A 15,784-nucleotide genomic window follows, 5' to 3' on the forward strand; every position below is an offset into this window, starting at 1 on the left:
TCTAGTTCATGGGTACTACTACAAAACAAACTGCACCCAGCATAAATTGTCTGGATGTAACAAGGCAACACAATCAGAATAAATGCACAATTAAAGAGACTGAGGCGTGACAAAATTATATGAGGTATACATTGTGGAAAGAACAAGAATCTTAGTTTGAGAGAGACTCTTCAGAGTAGGAGTCAGCTTACATTGGATAGTGGTTAGAATGACTCCATGTGTTTTGTTAATCAAATTGTTGATAGGTAAGTTAAAAGTCTCCCTTGCAAGTCAATACATGTTCTGAGTCTGTTGCAAGGTGGTAGGCTAACGAGTGGCTGTTTATCACTACAAACAGGTGATTATTTGCCTCTATGATAAGAATTAAATAGAGGCATCCAATAAACTATTCCCAAGCCATGGGTGGAAGTCAATGAGAGGTTTTCATTTTTACAAAAAACAAATGCAAGTCTGTACTACAAATTATAAACTGTAGTCAATAAAGAAAATCACAGTGTATGATAAAAGTAGATGATAGAAAAAATATAACAAAATTGGCGAGGGCACAAAACCCTGAAGGAGCAGTGGGAGAAGGTGTGTAACCTTTAGAACAACAGCTGTAATGAAAATGTCACTTACCCAGTGTACATCTGTTCGTGGCATCAGTCGCAGTAGATTCGCATGTTCTGCAATAGCTCGCCATCTGGTGTTGGGCCGGAGTGTTACAAGTTGTTTTTCTTCGAAGAAGTCTTTCGAGTCACGGGACCGAGTGACTCCTCCTTTTGTCTCCATTGCGCATGGGCGTCGACTCCATCCTCGATTGTTTTTCCCCGCAGAGGGTGAGGTAGGAGTTGAATTGTAGTAATAGTGCCCATGCAATGGAGTGACTAAGTATGCACCTATTTAAGGTTGAGATGATACATATAGAAATAATTGAAGGTAACTTCCAAACTGCTACAGGCTCCCGGGGAGGCGGGTGGGCACATGCGAATCTACTGCGACTGATGCCACGAACAGATGTACACTGGGTAAGTGACATTTTCAGTTCGATGGCATCTGTCGCTGTAGATACGCATGTTCTGCATAGACTAGTAAGCAGTTATTTCCCCAAAAGCGGTGGATCAGCCTGTAGGAGTGGAAGTAGTCTGAAATAATGTCCTTAATACGGCTTGACCTACTGTGGCTTGTTGTGCGGATAACACGTCTACACAGTAGTGCTTGGTGAATGTGTGAGGCGTAGACCATGTGGCTGCCTTACATATTTCTTGCATTGGGATGTTTCCTAGAAAGGCCATGGTAGCACCTTTCTTTCTGGTTGAGTGTGCCCTTGGTGTAATGGGCAGCTGTCGTTTAGCTTTAAGGTAGCAGATTTGGATGCATTTAACTATCCATCTGGCTATACCTTGTTTTGAAATTGGGTTTCCTGCGTGAGGTTTTTGAAATGCAATAAAGAGTTGTTTAGTTTTTCTGATGTTTTTTGTTCTGTCAATGTAATACATTAATGCTCTTTTGACATCTAATGTATGTAGTGCCCTTTCAGCTACGGTATCTGGCTGTGGAAAGAACACTGGAAGTTCCACTGTTTGATTTAGATGGAACGGTGAAATAACCTTTGGCAAAAATTTAGGATTGGTCCTCAGGACGACTTTATTTTTGTGTAGTTGTATAAAAGGTTCTTGTATAGTAAACGCCTGAATCTCGCTTACTCTTCTCAGGGAAGTAATGGCGATGAAAAATGCCACCTTCCAGGTTAGGAACTGTATGTCGCAGGAGTGCATGGGTTCAAAAGGTGGACCCATAAGTCTAGTTAGGACAACATTTAGGTTCCATGAAGGAACAGGTGGTGTTCTTGGTGGTATAATTCTCCTAAGGCCCTCCATGAATGCTTTAATGACTGGTATTTTATATAGGGAAGTTGAATAGGTAGTCTGCAGGTATGCAGATATTGCTGCAAGGTGAATCTTAATGGAAGAGAAAGCTAGGTTAGATTTTTGTAAGTGAAGCAAGTAACCCACTACATGTTCTGGAGTTGTGTGTAATGGTTGTATTTGATTAATATGGCAGTAGCAAACAAACCTCTTCCATTTACTTGCATAGCAGTGCCTGGTGGATGGCCTTCTTGCTTGTTTTATGACTTCCATACATTCTTGGGTAAGTTGTAAGTGCCCGAATTCTAGGATTTCAGGAGCCAGATTGCTAGATTCAGCGATGCTGGATCTGGGTGTCTGATCTTTTGGTTGTGCTGTGTCAACAGATCTGGCCTGTTGGGCAATTTGATGCAGGGTACCACTGATAGGTCTAGCAGCGTTGTGTACCAGGGTTGCCTTGCCCAAGTTGGTGCTATCAATATGAGTTTGAGTTTGCTTTGACTGAGTTTGTTTACCAGGTAAGGAAGGAGAGGGAGAGGAGGAAAAGCGTAAGCAAATATCCCTGACCAGTTCATCCATAGGGCATTGCCTTGGGATTGTTTGTGTGGGTACCTGGATGCGAAGTTTTGGCATTTTGCGTTCTCCCTTGTCGCAAACAAGTCTATCTGAGGTGTTCCCCAGAGTTTGAAATAAGTGTTCAGAATTTGGGGGTGAATTTCCCATTCGTGGACCTGTTGGTGATCTCGAGAGAGATTGTCTGCGAGTTGATTTTGTATCCCTGGTATAAACTGTGCAATTAGGCGAATTTGGTTGTGAATTGCCCAATGCCAAATTTTTTGTGCTAGCAGGCTTAACTGCGTGGAGTGCGTCCCTCCCTGCTTGTTTAGATAATACATTGTTGTCATGTTGTCTGTTTTGACGAGAATGTATTTGTGAACGATTATTGGTTGGAAAGCTTTTAGTGCTTGAAAAACTGCTAGAAGTTCTAGGTGATTGATATGCAGTTTTGTTTGATGTACGTTCCATTGTCCTTGTATGCTGTGTTGATCGAGGTGTGCTCCCCACCCTGTCATGGAAGCATCTGTTGTTATTACGTATTGTGGCACTGGGTCTTGGAAAGGCCGCCCCTTGTTTAAATTTATGTTGTTCCACCACAGAAGCGAGAGGTAAGTTTGGCGGTCTATTAACACCAGATCTAGAAGGTGACCCTGTGCTTGAGACCACTGTGATGCTAGGCATTGTTGTAAGGGCCTCATGTGCAGTCTTGCGTTTGGGACAATGGCTATGCATGATGACATCATGCCTAGGAGTTGTAATACCATCTTTGCCTGTATCTTTTGTGTTGGATACATGCGTTGTATGATGGTGTTGAAATTTTGAATTCTTTGTGGACTTGGAGTGGCTACTCCCTTTGATGTGTCTATTATGGCTCCCAGGTATTGTTGTACCTTGCGTGGCTGAATTTTGGATTTTGTGAAATTGACGGTGAACCCGAGTTTGAAGAGGGTTTGTATGATCTGATTTGTGTGATTTGAGCACTGTATGAACGAATGGGCCTTGATTAGCCAGTCGTCCAAATATGGGAACACATGTATTTGCTGCCTTCTTATGTGTGCAGCGACTACCGCTAGACATTTGGTAAAGACTCTTGGTGCGGTTGTTAATCCGAAAGGCAGTACCTTGAATTGGTAATGTATTCCTTTGAATACAAACCTTAGGTATTTCCTGTGAGATGGGTGTATTGGTATATGGAAATAAGCATCCTTGAGGTCTAAAGTTGCCATGTAGTCGTGTAGTTTTAGCAATGGCAATACTTCTTGTAGTGTGACCATGTGGAAGTGGTCTGATTTGATGAATGTGTTCACTACTCTGAGGTCTAGTATTGGTCTCAGCGTTTTGTCCTTCTTTGGTATCAGAAAGTACAGTGAGTAAACTCCTGTGTTTATCTGTGTGTTTGGCACTAATTCGATTGCATTCTTTTGCAATAGTGCCTGCACTTCTATCTCCAGGAGATTGGAATGGTGTGTTGTTAAATTTTGTGCTTTTGGTGGTATGTTTGGAGGGAATTGTAGAAATTCTATGCAATAACCATGTTGGATAATTGCTAGAACCCAAGTGTCTGTAGTGATTTCCTCCCATGCTTTGTAATAATGACCTATTCTTCCCCCCACTGGTGTTGTGTGGAGGGGGTGAGTGACATGTGAGTCATTGTTTAGTAGTAGGGGTTTTGGGGCTTTGAAATCTCCCTCTATTTCTAGGGAATTGCCCTCCTCTATATTGTCCCCGAAAACCTCCTCTATACTGTCCCTGGTAAGTGGACGGTGTTGCTTGTGAGGTGCTGGCTTGTGTGCTTTGACCCCGAAACCCCCCTCGAAAGGGCGTTTTACGGAATGTGCTGTAATTCCCTCTGCTCTGCGGGGAGTAGAGTGCGCCCATGGCTTTGGCAGTGTCCGTATCTTTTTTGAGTTTCTCAATCGCTGTGTCCACTTCTGGACCGAACAGTTCTTTTTCATTAAAAGGCATATTGAGAACTGCTTGTTGAATCTCTGGTTTAAATCCAGACGTTCGGAGCCATGCATGCCGTCTGATAGTTACAGATGTATTAATTGTCCGTGCAGCGGTATCTGCAGCGTCCATGGAGGAACGTATCTGGTTGTTGGAGATGGTCTGTCCCTCCTCAACCACTTGTTTCGCCCTATTTTGGAAGTCCTTGGGCAGATGTTCAATGAGATGTTGCATCTCGTCCCAGTGGGCTCTGTCATAGCGCGCAAGTAGTGCCTGGGAGTTCGCGATGCGCCACTGGTTTGCAGCTTGTGCTGCGACTCTTTTACCAGCTGCATCGAACTTGCGGCTTTCTTTATCTGGGGGTGGTGCATCTCCAGATGTGTGAGAGTTGGCCCTTTTCCTAGCTGCTCCTACAACAACAGAGTCTGGTGGCAGCTGTGTAGTGATGAAAACCGGGTCCGTAGGAGGCGGCTTATACTTCTTTTCCACCCTTGGCGTGATTTCCCTACTTTTGACCGGCTCCTTAAATATGTCTTTTGCGTGCCGGAGCATACCAGGGAGCATAGGCAGGCTTTGGTAGGAGCTGTGGGTGGAGGAGAGTGTGTTGAACAAGAAATCATCCTCGACCTGTTCTGAGTGGAGGCTTACGTTATGAAATTGTGCTGCTCTGGCCACCACCTGAGAGTACGCGGTGCTGTCTTCTGGTGGAGATGGCTTTGTAGGGTAGGCCTCCGGGCTGTTATCTGACACTGGGGCATCGTATAGGTCCCATGCGTCCTGATCTTGGTCACCCTGGCTCATGGTGGTGTGAGCTGGGGAGTGAGATGGAGTTTGTGCTGGTGAAACGGTAATCACGGGCGGAGGAGAGGGTGGTGGTGTAATTCTTTTAACCACTTTTGGTTGTGGTGCTTGTTCCGTCTGGAACTCCAACCTTCTCTTTCTCCTAATGGGGGGAAGGGTGCTAATTTTACCTGTCCCCTGCTGAATGAAGATACGCTTTTGCGTATGGTCCACATCAGTTGCTTGTAGCTCTTCCTCAAACCTATGCTTTTGCATTTGGGAGGTTAGCGAGTGCTCTTCTGTATAAGAGCCTGAAGCTGGGTCGCTTGCAGTTTGTTTCGGCGTTGAAACTTTGTCTGTGTGTTTTTTCGGCTCCGAGGTGACTTTTTTCCTTTTCGGGGCCGAAACCTCTCGGCGCCGATCTGTTTCGGTGCCGCTGTCTCGGCGTCGAGCCGTGTCCACACCGGCATCTCGGTGTCGAGGCTTGTCTCCAGCACTTTCTCGGTCCCGAGAAGGCTGCGTGCCGGTGTCTCGACCGGAGTCGGACGATCTCGGCACTGTTTTGGCCTTTTTCGGTGCCGACGGTCGGTCACCGAATTTATGGGTGGAGCCATGGCCTGGTGGCAGTGGCGTCCCCTGGGCCTTGTAAATGTTTCTTTGTGTGGTTTTCGACGTCTTACTCACGGTTTGTGTGTCGTCGAATCCTTCGGAGTCTGAGTCTTGGATCGAGAAGGTACCTTCTTCTTCCTGTTCCTCGAACTCCCGTTGGGCTGTCGGTGCGGACGCCATTTGAAGTCTTCTGGCTCGACGGTCTCGGAGTGTTTTTCGGGACCGGAACGCACGACAGGCCTCGCAGGTGTCTTCGCTGTGCTCAGGTGACAGGCACAGGTTGCAGACCAAGTGTTGGTCTGTGTAGGGGTATTTATTGTGGCATTTGGGGCAGAAACGAAACGGGGTCCGTTCCATCGGCGTTCTTCAGCACGCGGTCGGGCCGACCAGGCCCCGACGGAGGATCGAAAAACTACCCCGAAGGGCACCGGAGCTCTTCGATCTTCGATGCGGTGTGGAATCTAAGTACGCCGATCCCGAACGCAACAATACCGACGAAAATCTTCCGAAATTAGCTAATTTTCCGTTCCGAAACTCGGAGCGACAGGAACACGTCCGAACCCGATGGCGGAAAAAAAACAATCGAGGATGGAGTCGACGCCCATGCGCAATGGAGACAAAAGGAGGAGTCACTCGGTCCCGTGACTCGAAAGACTTCTTCGAAGAAAAACAACTTGTAACACTCCGGCCCAACACCAGATGGCGAGCTATTGCAGAACATGCGTATCTACAGCGACAGATGCCATCGAACATGTAGTTTCTGATCCACCGAAAAAATGGTATGGTACTTTTCAGATGTGGATTGAAGAGCACCAGGATTAAAGAGTAAAAACAGTAAAGAAGAATAAAAGAACATACATTTGCATATTTTGTTAAACACGATTCAAGAAGAGAATTTAATAGGGGAAAGAGAACACTGGAAAAAGTGAGGCAGTGATTAGGAGAAAAACAATGATGAGAAATAAAAAAAAAATAAGCAGAGACAAGGTAAGACAATTAGACAGGAACCCTGCCATACTGTGTATTGTACATCAACTTTGTCTGGAATTTCAAGTCAATCCCTTTTTGCAATTTAATCTTGCTCCAATGCTGGCAAAACAAATATTGTAAAAGCATAAGAATTTTGTCAAGAACAGTTACCGTTTTATCTTTCAAATTTAATTGTCCAATTAACTTCCGATCATCAGCAGGGTCGACCAATTCACCACCAATGAACAGCTCAACCTTAGTATGTGCACTGTTCGCTTTAATTCGATTGAGAATACAACGTCTTACTGAACCAATTGTATCATTCGTGTGAGACCATATGTCCAAATCTTCTACTTGCCGACCTTGGTTTGGAAAGCGAACTACCAATGTGATATGTTTACCACGAAAAGCTCTGTATTGAAAAAAAAAGTGAAATCTTTCTTATATTGAGTTTCCCAAAAGCATGTACAGTTAACAAGAACACTTAAATGAAACTAAGTATCCTAACATTTTATCCTTGCGTTCTAAGAAAGAAATCTACATAATTACAGTACAGATGAACAATGAATCAAAGTGCAAAACATTCATAATGACTAAATGCCCTATGGATTTCCTATTCAGGTAAACTGTGCCAACCATGAACAGAAAAACACAATCTAATAGAAATTTGCTGTAATCAATAATCATGTGCTAAAATGAATAAGAAAAAATACACATTTGTTTACACCGTGAACAAATTGTAGTCTGGTAGGTATATTGAAGACAGATACATTCCCTAGTAAGTGCATACTGAGTCTGCCAGGCATGTGTGGGCTATGGGAAAAATTAATACAAGGATTTCAGCCTGTGACATTTTAGGAAAGTGCCACTGTTGACATGGTTACCACCCCACTTTTTTCCTAGTGTTGATGCCAATTTTGATTGAAAGTGTGCTGGGACCCTGCTAACTAGACACAGCACCAGTGCTCTTTCCCTAAAACTGTACCTTTGTTCCACAATTGGCACAGTCCTAGCACACAACTAAGTCCCCTGTAAAAGGTACCAAGGGCCCTGTGACCAAAGAAGGTCTCTAAGGGCTGCAGCATGTATTATGACACGCTAGGGACCACTCACCCAGCATGTGCACACTGCCTTGCAGCTGGTGTGTGCTAGTGGGGAGAAAAAGACAGTCAACATGGTACCCATCTCAGAGTGCCATGCCCACAAACCACTGCCTGTGGCATAGGTAAGTCACCCCTCTAGCAGGCCTTACAGCCCTAAAGCAGGGTGCACTATACCACAGGTGAGGGCATAGGTGCATGAGCAATATGCCCTTTCAGTGTTAAAGTCCGTTCTTAGATACTGTAAGTACTGTAAGTGCAGGGTAGCCATTTTGAGTATATGGTCTGGGAGTTTGTCATTACAAACTCCACAGCACCATAATGAACTCACTGAATACTGGGAAGGTTGGTATCAAACTTCTCAGCACAATAAACCCACATTTATGCCAGTGTGGAATTTAATGAAAAATTCACACAGAGGGCATCTTAGAGATGCCTCCTGCATGTTAGCCAAACTGCTAGTGTAGGATAGACCGGTCTGGGTCAGCCTGCCACTTTCTGACAAGTTTCTGACCACATGGGGTGAGTGCCTTTGTGCACTCTGTGGTCAGAAACAAAGCCTGTCCTGGGTGGAGGTGCTTCACACATCCCCCCAAGTAGGAACTGTAACACCTGGCCGTGAGTTTCAAAGGCTCAAGCCCCGGGATACAGTGCCCTAGGGCACTCCAGCTAGTGGAGATGCCTGCCCCCGGACAAAGCCCCACTTTTGGCGGCAAGTCCGGTGGGAACATTAAGAAAAACAGGGAGGAGTGACCACCCCAACCAGGACCACTCCTAAGCTGACAAGAGTTGATGTGACCCCCTCCCTGCAGAATCCTCCATCTTGGTTTGGAGGACAGGGACCAATAGGATTAGGGTTGTGCCCCCATCCCCAAAGGGAGTGGGCACAAGGAGGGTGTATCCACCCTCAGGGACAGTAGCCAATGGCTACTGCCCTCCGACCCCTAAAAAACACCTAAATCTAGGGTTTAAGGGCCTCTCTGACCCCAGCTCACCAGATTCCTGGCGACCTACAAGAAGGACTGCTAAGCTGAAACCGCCAGCAGAAAAGAAGACAACAACTTCTTTGGCCCCAGCCCTACCGGCCTGTGTCCTGCTTCAAAGAACCTGCAAAAGACCAGCGACGCGTCCAGCAGGACCAGCGACCTCTGCCCAACTCCAGAGGACTGCCTTGCACCCAAAAGGACCAATATCTCCAGAGGACAGCGGTTCTGTCTAAGGAAACAAACAACCAAGCACTCCCACCTCATTCCAGGAGCATGAGTCTTGACCCCTCTACACCAGACGCCCTCAGCCCGTGTCCAGGTGGCCCACCCAGCAAGAGAGGGTCCCCAGACGATTGCGAGCAGGTGCCCACACTGGGTTGACCTCTCCTCCAGACAACAGCTGTAGAGGGAATCCCGAGGACCCCCCTGACCGCGAAGCTCCGGACGAAGATATCCTACACCTAAGAACACACTGTACCTGCAGCCCCCAGACCTAGGAGAGACCGCCCCCCGGTGACTCAACGTTCAGCAGGGTGCCCTCCTCCTTGTCCGACTGCTGGTGTGCCCGAGACACCCCCCTGGACCTCACCTGAAGCCTCTGAGTGCCTCCCGGGTTCTCCTCATAGACCAGTGGAACCCCAACATCCTGTTTGCACCCTGCATCCGGCCACCAGTGTGCTGCTGAGGGGGTGTGTTTGGTGCCTATTTGTGGCCCCTCCAATGCTCTTCTAACCTCCCCCTGGTCCGCCCTCTGAGTCGCAGGTACTTACCTGCTGGCCAACCTGATTCAGAGTACCCCCTGTCTCCATAGAAGCCCACGTTAAATGTGCTCAACTTTGACATCTGCACCCAGCCGGCCCTGTGTTGCTGGTTGTGGGTGTTTGGGGTTAACTTGAACCCCAACCTTTGGAATTCCTAAAACTCGACCACACTACCACAAGAGAGAGCATTAGTGTTATCTACTTTAGCCTCTGTTAAGCCTCTGGAAACCCCTGGACTCTGCAGACTATATCTCACTTTGATATAGTATTTACAGAGCCACCTTCCTACAGTCATGATCACAGATTCTTAACTGTGGAAGCTCAGGATCAAAATTAAATTATGAATAACAAGCATTTGCAAAGTGAATAGGTCAGGCTCGTTTTAAGTGCATGTCTGTAACTGTGTGCAAGACAGATCAGGATGTAATAACTAAAAGCTCACAGAGAGGCATCAAAATACTGCTCGGTTGTGCACGATATGATAAGTAAATAATTTTAGATGACATGTAAAAAGCCAGACTATTCAACACATATGTTAAAAGCCTTGCCTTTCAAAAATAAGCCTAGTGGCCTGGAAGAGATTTCCAATGACAGCTTCTTAAAATCAGGGGAGGTTTCTCCTTTAGGGCTGAGAGGCGGAGTCCCTCTCAAATTCCTACACATTTACAGCAAAAAAATAATAATATATCAATTTGTTCAGAGACTCTATCGTAACCCTAAACAAACTGATGCATTTAATTATGGGCTGTCTGTCTGCCATAGGCTGCCTGCGCCACCTCGCTTTGAAGCAGGAGACGGAAGCCAGGCAGTAAATCACCTTTTTACACTGACGTACTTCATTTCCATTTCGTCTATGGCAGTATTCACTATAGGCTAATGACACATTTATCATCACGGTTTCAGGCGCCAGAGTCTTCATCCCTGCGGGAGGACAGCCATCCGTCATTCAGAGGCATAGATCCTACCCTTTCCCCTTCCATTATGCAGTAGGAGTGGGTGCAAGCACGCGTAAATTGGTGCCTTGGATTCAGTAATGGTAAATGTTATAATGCTAATCTTGTGTTATTTGTATTGTACTGAGAACCCTTGTCACACTAACCTTCCCCACTGTGACACCCCTGGCGGCAAATCGCTGACTCCTTTCAAAGTGGAGCTACTGTATTGGTTCCCTCACGAAATCGATCCAAAAGACAAGTACGGTTCTTGCTCCCTTGCGAACTTGATCCAAATATCACAGTCAAGCACAAAAGGGAGAAACATGTGCTTACAGTAAAGGCACTAACGCGCTGTGGCGTCATCCACACTGGCAGTGGCATGTGCGGTACCTATATAGGTGTCACCTCGGCGTGCTGATGTCAGTTACTTATGCGACATTCCACACGAGGAAAGGGGAACCACGATGAGCAATAACGCAACAAATTAAGGCTCTTGAAAGGGTGCTTGTTGCACCATAGTTGCTTCGCAGGGAGGGTGGATAAGAAATCTGCAGCTAGATAGAGCCTCTATCACATAAGGCGTTACCAAAAGTAAGCAACTTGTTCATCTTATACACACTTCTAGCTGCAGATTCCTTTCCTTAGACTAGGCACCTAAGTAATGCCTCCCTAGAGGAGGGTCTGTTAAGCAGTTTCACACCTAACAGTCCTGCAGGGCCGAACCAGCAAAGTGCCCATCCCAACGGACCTGACTGTCCTGGCAGTAGGGTATGGTAAACAAGTGTAGCAAGGCCCAAATTGCTGTCTCGCAGATGTCTAAGACAAGAACTCTGCATGCTAACACAGTGATCCTAGCCTTAGCCTTGGTGGAATGAGCATGCAAACCCTCAGTGGGTTGCATCTTGGCCAATGCGTAGCGGATTGCAATGCAGTGCACGATCCAACGAAAGATAGTCAGTTTCTGCACGGCCCTCCCCTTCTTTGCTCTGACATTCGCCTCAAAGGATTGGTCGCCCACCTGGAACTTTTTTGTGCACTCAAGGTCGAACGACCATGCTCTTTTTGGGTCCAGTGAATAGAGTTGCTCCTCTTCCTTAGAGGAATGCAGTGGAGCATCAAAAGTAGGCAGGGTGATGGACTGGCCTTCATGAACGGAAGTGACCACCTTTGGAAGGAAGGAAGCTCTGGTGCGAAGAACCAGCTTGTCCATTAAGATTTTGAGGTATGGGAGGCTTAGACAACCAAGACTGGAGCTCTCTGACGCACCAGGTAGATGTTATGGCTACTAGGAAGGCTTTCTTGATGGTAAGGAGCCTGAGCGGACAGTGGTGCAATGGCTCAAAAGGAGCACACATCAGAAAGGTGGGTACTAAATTGAGGTCCCACTCAGGCATGATAAAGGGTGACGGTGGTTACATACATTGAATACCTTTCAAAAACTTATCTACACAGGGGATTTGAAACTGCAGAAAGGCTAAAAGGGCAAAAAGCTGGGCCTTCAAGGTGCCCAAAGCAGAGCCTTGCTGACCAAGAGAAAGAATAAATGGAAGGAACTGAGAAAGGGGAGCAGAAAGGGGGTTAATTTACTTTTCTGCACAGCATGCCACAAACTTTCCTCAGTGACATGTATACCGTCTTGGTGGAGGGATGTCTGGCTGTTAAGGTAACACTGCAAACTTTGGGCAGAAGGTTGAAAGCGGTCACCGCTCAATCCCCACAAATGAAGGCAGAGCATTAACAGGTTCAGGTGGATAATCTTCCCCTGCTATTGTGACTGAAGATCCTCCTAAAGGGGCAGCCTGATTGGAGGACCACTAGCAACACTCAACAGCTCAGTATACCAAACTCTCCAAGACCAGTCTGGAACCACAAGGATAACTTTGGCCCAGTTAATCATGATCTTCTTGAGAACTCTGGACAGGAGTGGTTTGGGCGGGAAGGCATGCATGAGGCCTGAGCTCTACTCAAGACAAAAAGCATCAATGAGGTAGAGCTGCTTTGGAAACTCCAGAGCGCAAAACTGCTGACACTGCACGCTCTCAGTGGTGGTTACCATATCCAACAAAGGATCTCCCCACTGCGGAAAGAGACCTTGCACCACTTCCGAATGGAGATGCCATTCATGATGCGTTAATCGTCTTTGGCTGAGTTTGTCCGCTTTAGCGTTCAGAGAGTCGGTCAGTTGTTGAATTATCAGGGATATTCACGGACGTTCCAGCCATGTCCTGAGGCGTATGGCCTCTTTACAAAGGGCCCACCCCACCCTTTTTTTGCAGTACCACATAGAATTTGTATTATTCCTGAACACCTCCACTAGCCTTCCCCTTTGAATGCCAGCCGGATCAATTGGAGTTCCTGCAGGTTGATGTGGAATGCACCAGTATTAACACAAGAAGTGGAGGCTTGGACCAGGGAAGGATGTTGTGTGAGGAAACTGGAGTCCCATGGGGACTGGGCAATGGCAACAGGCAATTAGCCTGTTCATAGGGGCCACTGTGCAGGGCTTGGACTAGGCCCAGAATAGGGCTTCATTAAATGTGAGAAGCGGTTCTGAGAGGATAACTCCCAGGTGAAGCACTTCTGTCAAGATGCTAGTCCTGACTGCTACTGAGGTCAGGCAGAGGTCCAGAACCTAAACCACCCTTCTCACCACCATAGCAAAGGAGGCTTCCTCCACCATTGACCAAGGAGGACAGTCCAAGCCAGTATCTGGGGAGGTGTCAAACCACTGTCGTCCACCAATTCCTCACACCAGTCGATGTTGGGGGTATATTGAATGGTATTCTTCAGAGTTCTCTGGCCCCTCCCAACCGTCCCCAAGTCCTAGTCCATAGGGCTCAGACTCTGGTCTGGAGGATATGGCTCCAGTCAGCGTAGGGCGACACCCCTCTGGCTCCGTGTCAGAGTCAAGAATGAGAATTGGGATTGGGATTGTGCTTCTGGAGGGCGCCGGGAGCTTTGATATCAGCATCAGAGAAGGTTGAGGTGGTACAACCGAAGCCGGTCCAGATTCATCCGTCGATCCAAGGGGCCCAACTGGTGCTAAGGGTCGGCATGCCCCCTCCTGATTCAGTGGCACCCGAAGGTGCACCAACGGAGACAGGCAGCCCAAATGGAGTGCATGGCCCCATAAAACTCTCAGGATTTGGGTGGGGGTCGCTCCAGCTAACAGAAATTCAGAGACAGCCCATGTGCAGGCAAGGCAGCCAGTCCTCAAGTGACAATGCTCCCTCGTCGGCTGACTTTGACAGAGGGGGTGAAGTTGAAGACCTCTTTAACTTTTTACTCTTCTTCTGTGAGACTAACCAGAGTGGGATGAATTCAACTGGAATGAAGATCGATGGCTCCTCAACCTATGCCAGGACTTTCCTCTCGATCGTGACCAAGAGAGTCGAAACTTTGCACGTCAAGCACCAAGGAGCTTGACGGACCACTTCCGACTTGACAATCAATGCAGGTCTTGGCATCACGGTCACCCTCAAGACACCAGAGGCAGACAAGGTGCGGGTCAGTCACTGACATCTGTTGGTGAAAGGGGTCGCAGGGCTTGAATCAGGCCTTCCCCGTAGACATCCCTGGAACACCAAGAGACAAGTCTCATAAAGGTTCAACGAAACGTCAAAAAAGATCACCCGAAAAAAATGACAGGAGTAGCTCTCTCCACATCTGGCGTAGAAGCAGAGGTATCTACGGTATCTGATACCAGTAGACCGCAAATTAATGTATTCCACTGCATTGGAACCAAGCTGGCGGTGTTGTCAGGCTCCAGAACATTTATACACATTTGGTGGACATGTATGGTGGGCATTCAAACCTTCTGGAAGGAAATCCTGGGGCACACAAAAGGGATACTAGCTCCTGTTACTCTTCTGGGTCTGACATCCGGTGCTCTAGAGGGCATGACTGACAGACTGTGCCCTCATTGGACTTGATGGTAAAGGCCAAACACCTCAATGCACTCTACTGGAGGATAAAAAGGGCAAGTTCTTTGGTTTAATAACCACTGGCTCATTCACACTATGGAGAAAAGTAGATGTAACTTTGCTCACTCAAAAAGGAAAATCATGGGCAGATAGAAAAATATTACCTATACAGACTGGAATACAAGTCTTTTACCCTCTCCATTTCCCTCACAAGACTGCATACCCTACACCTCCAGGAGACGCACATTCATGGGATGAAGAACATTAGATAGCTTCACCCCCTGCCCACGTGTTACTTGTCCAGGGTCAGGTGTAGACTTCACATGCCACTTCTGATTAAGACTAGTCCATATTTGTTGTCAAGTTACACGTTCTACCCTCCGCACATGGGTAGCTATTAGGTGTGATAGGGGTTGGCTTCTTGGTGCAGTAAAGGGGTGCTATGCTGCTTTTACTTTGTTTTGACTTTCATTTGCTCTATTTGCAAGTTCAGTGTGGGGGTAACGGCATCAACCCAAGTGGGCGATTCAATAAGATGCGTTGCTGAGATTGTCGCACATTTCTATAAGTCCTCTTAAAATTTAAATAAAACGATTTTGAAATAAAATGTCTATCAGTCAAATGAAATAGCTATTGGGTCTGGATTTTGCACTAGATTAAGCAATTCATTTTATGGATGACTAACGAGTTCAAAACTTCCTCAACACACACTGTAGCAATGTCCAATTTGCTTTTTTCCCCGTAACCTCGCTAAGTAAAACTTTTCTTGACTTGATCATCATGGTTCAGGACCTTTAACTATACAGCACACTTTTACATATATTAAACAGAAAAACTCTTAAAATACCCAAATCACCATTCTCGTGGCTTCAGGGAGAATTTACTTTTGTGGATTTTTTTTTTTTAACATCTTAAAAGGAATTGTATTTTTTAATAGATTCTATTAATTTTAGCAAAATACAGCAACAAAAAACAAATATATCTATGGAAAAAAATCTTAATCAAGCAGCCAGCAACGAAGTCACCCCCACTCGGTGTCAATCAACCCCTCTCTCTCCCTACCACTCTAAAAGGGAAGGAATAATAGCTTGGTGCCTGCCCTATCATTACCCCAAACACTTAAGCCCTCCCTAGTATCTCCAAACAACAAAGTTTAAATCTGGTTCTCTCCCTACCCAGTTCCCCCATACTTTTTCATACTTGATCATTCAACACTAACCCTCATACAATGTTCTTTCTTTCAACCTGCATAGCTCCATCCCCTCCGACCACTACATTAGTAATGGGGAAATGGGGGGCTCCCCCCAAAGTCTAGCACTGTCTCTCTTTGCAACACCATAGCCCAAATGAATCAGGCGCCTAGAATAAG

General features: G+C 46.5%; 1 protein-coding gene across 4 annotated transcripts in view; it reads right to left on the reverse strand.

Annotated features, from left to right (window-relative positions):
- The window catches only part of USP9X (ubiquitin specific peptidase 9 X-linked), a 1,493,361-nt gene that overhangs the window by 769,899 nt on the left and 707,678 nt on the right, over positions 1-15,784 (reverse strand). For all 4 annotated transcript variants that reach the window (XM_069204214.1, XM_069204212.1, XM_069204215.1 and 1 more), the window contains exon 19: positions 6,882-7,122. In XM_069204214.1, the coding sequence (XP_069060315.1) occupies positions 6,882-7,122 (241 nt within the window). The remainder of the gene's footprint in view (positions 1-6,881; positions 7,123-15,784) is intronic.

Source organism: Pleurodeles waltl, chromosome 8 (assembly GCF_031143425.1).
Source record: "Pleurodeles waltl isolate 20211129_DDA chromosome 8, aPleWal1.hap1.20221129, whole genome shotgun sequence".
In the NCBI taxonomy this organism is placed as follows: Eukaryota; Metazoa; Chordata; class Amphibia; order Caudata; family Salamandridae; genus Pleurodeles; species Pleurodeles waltl.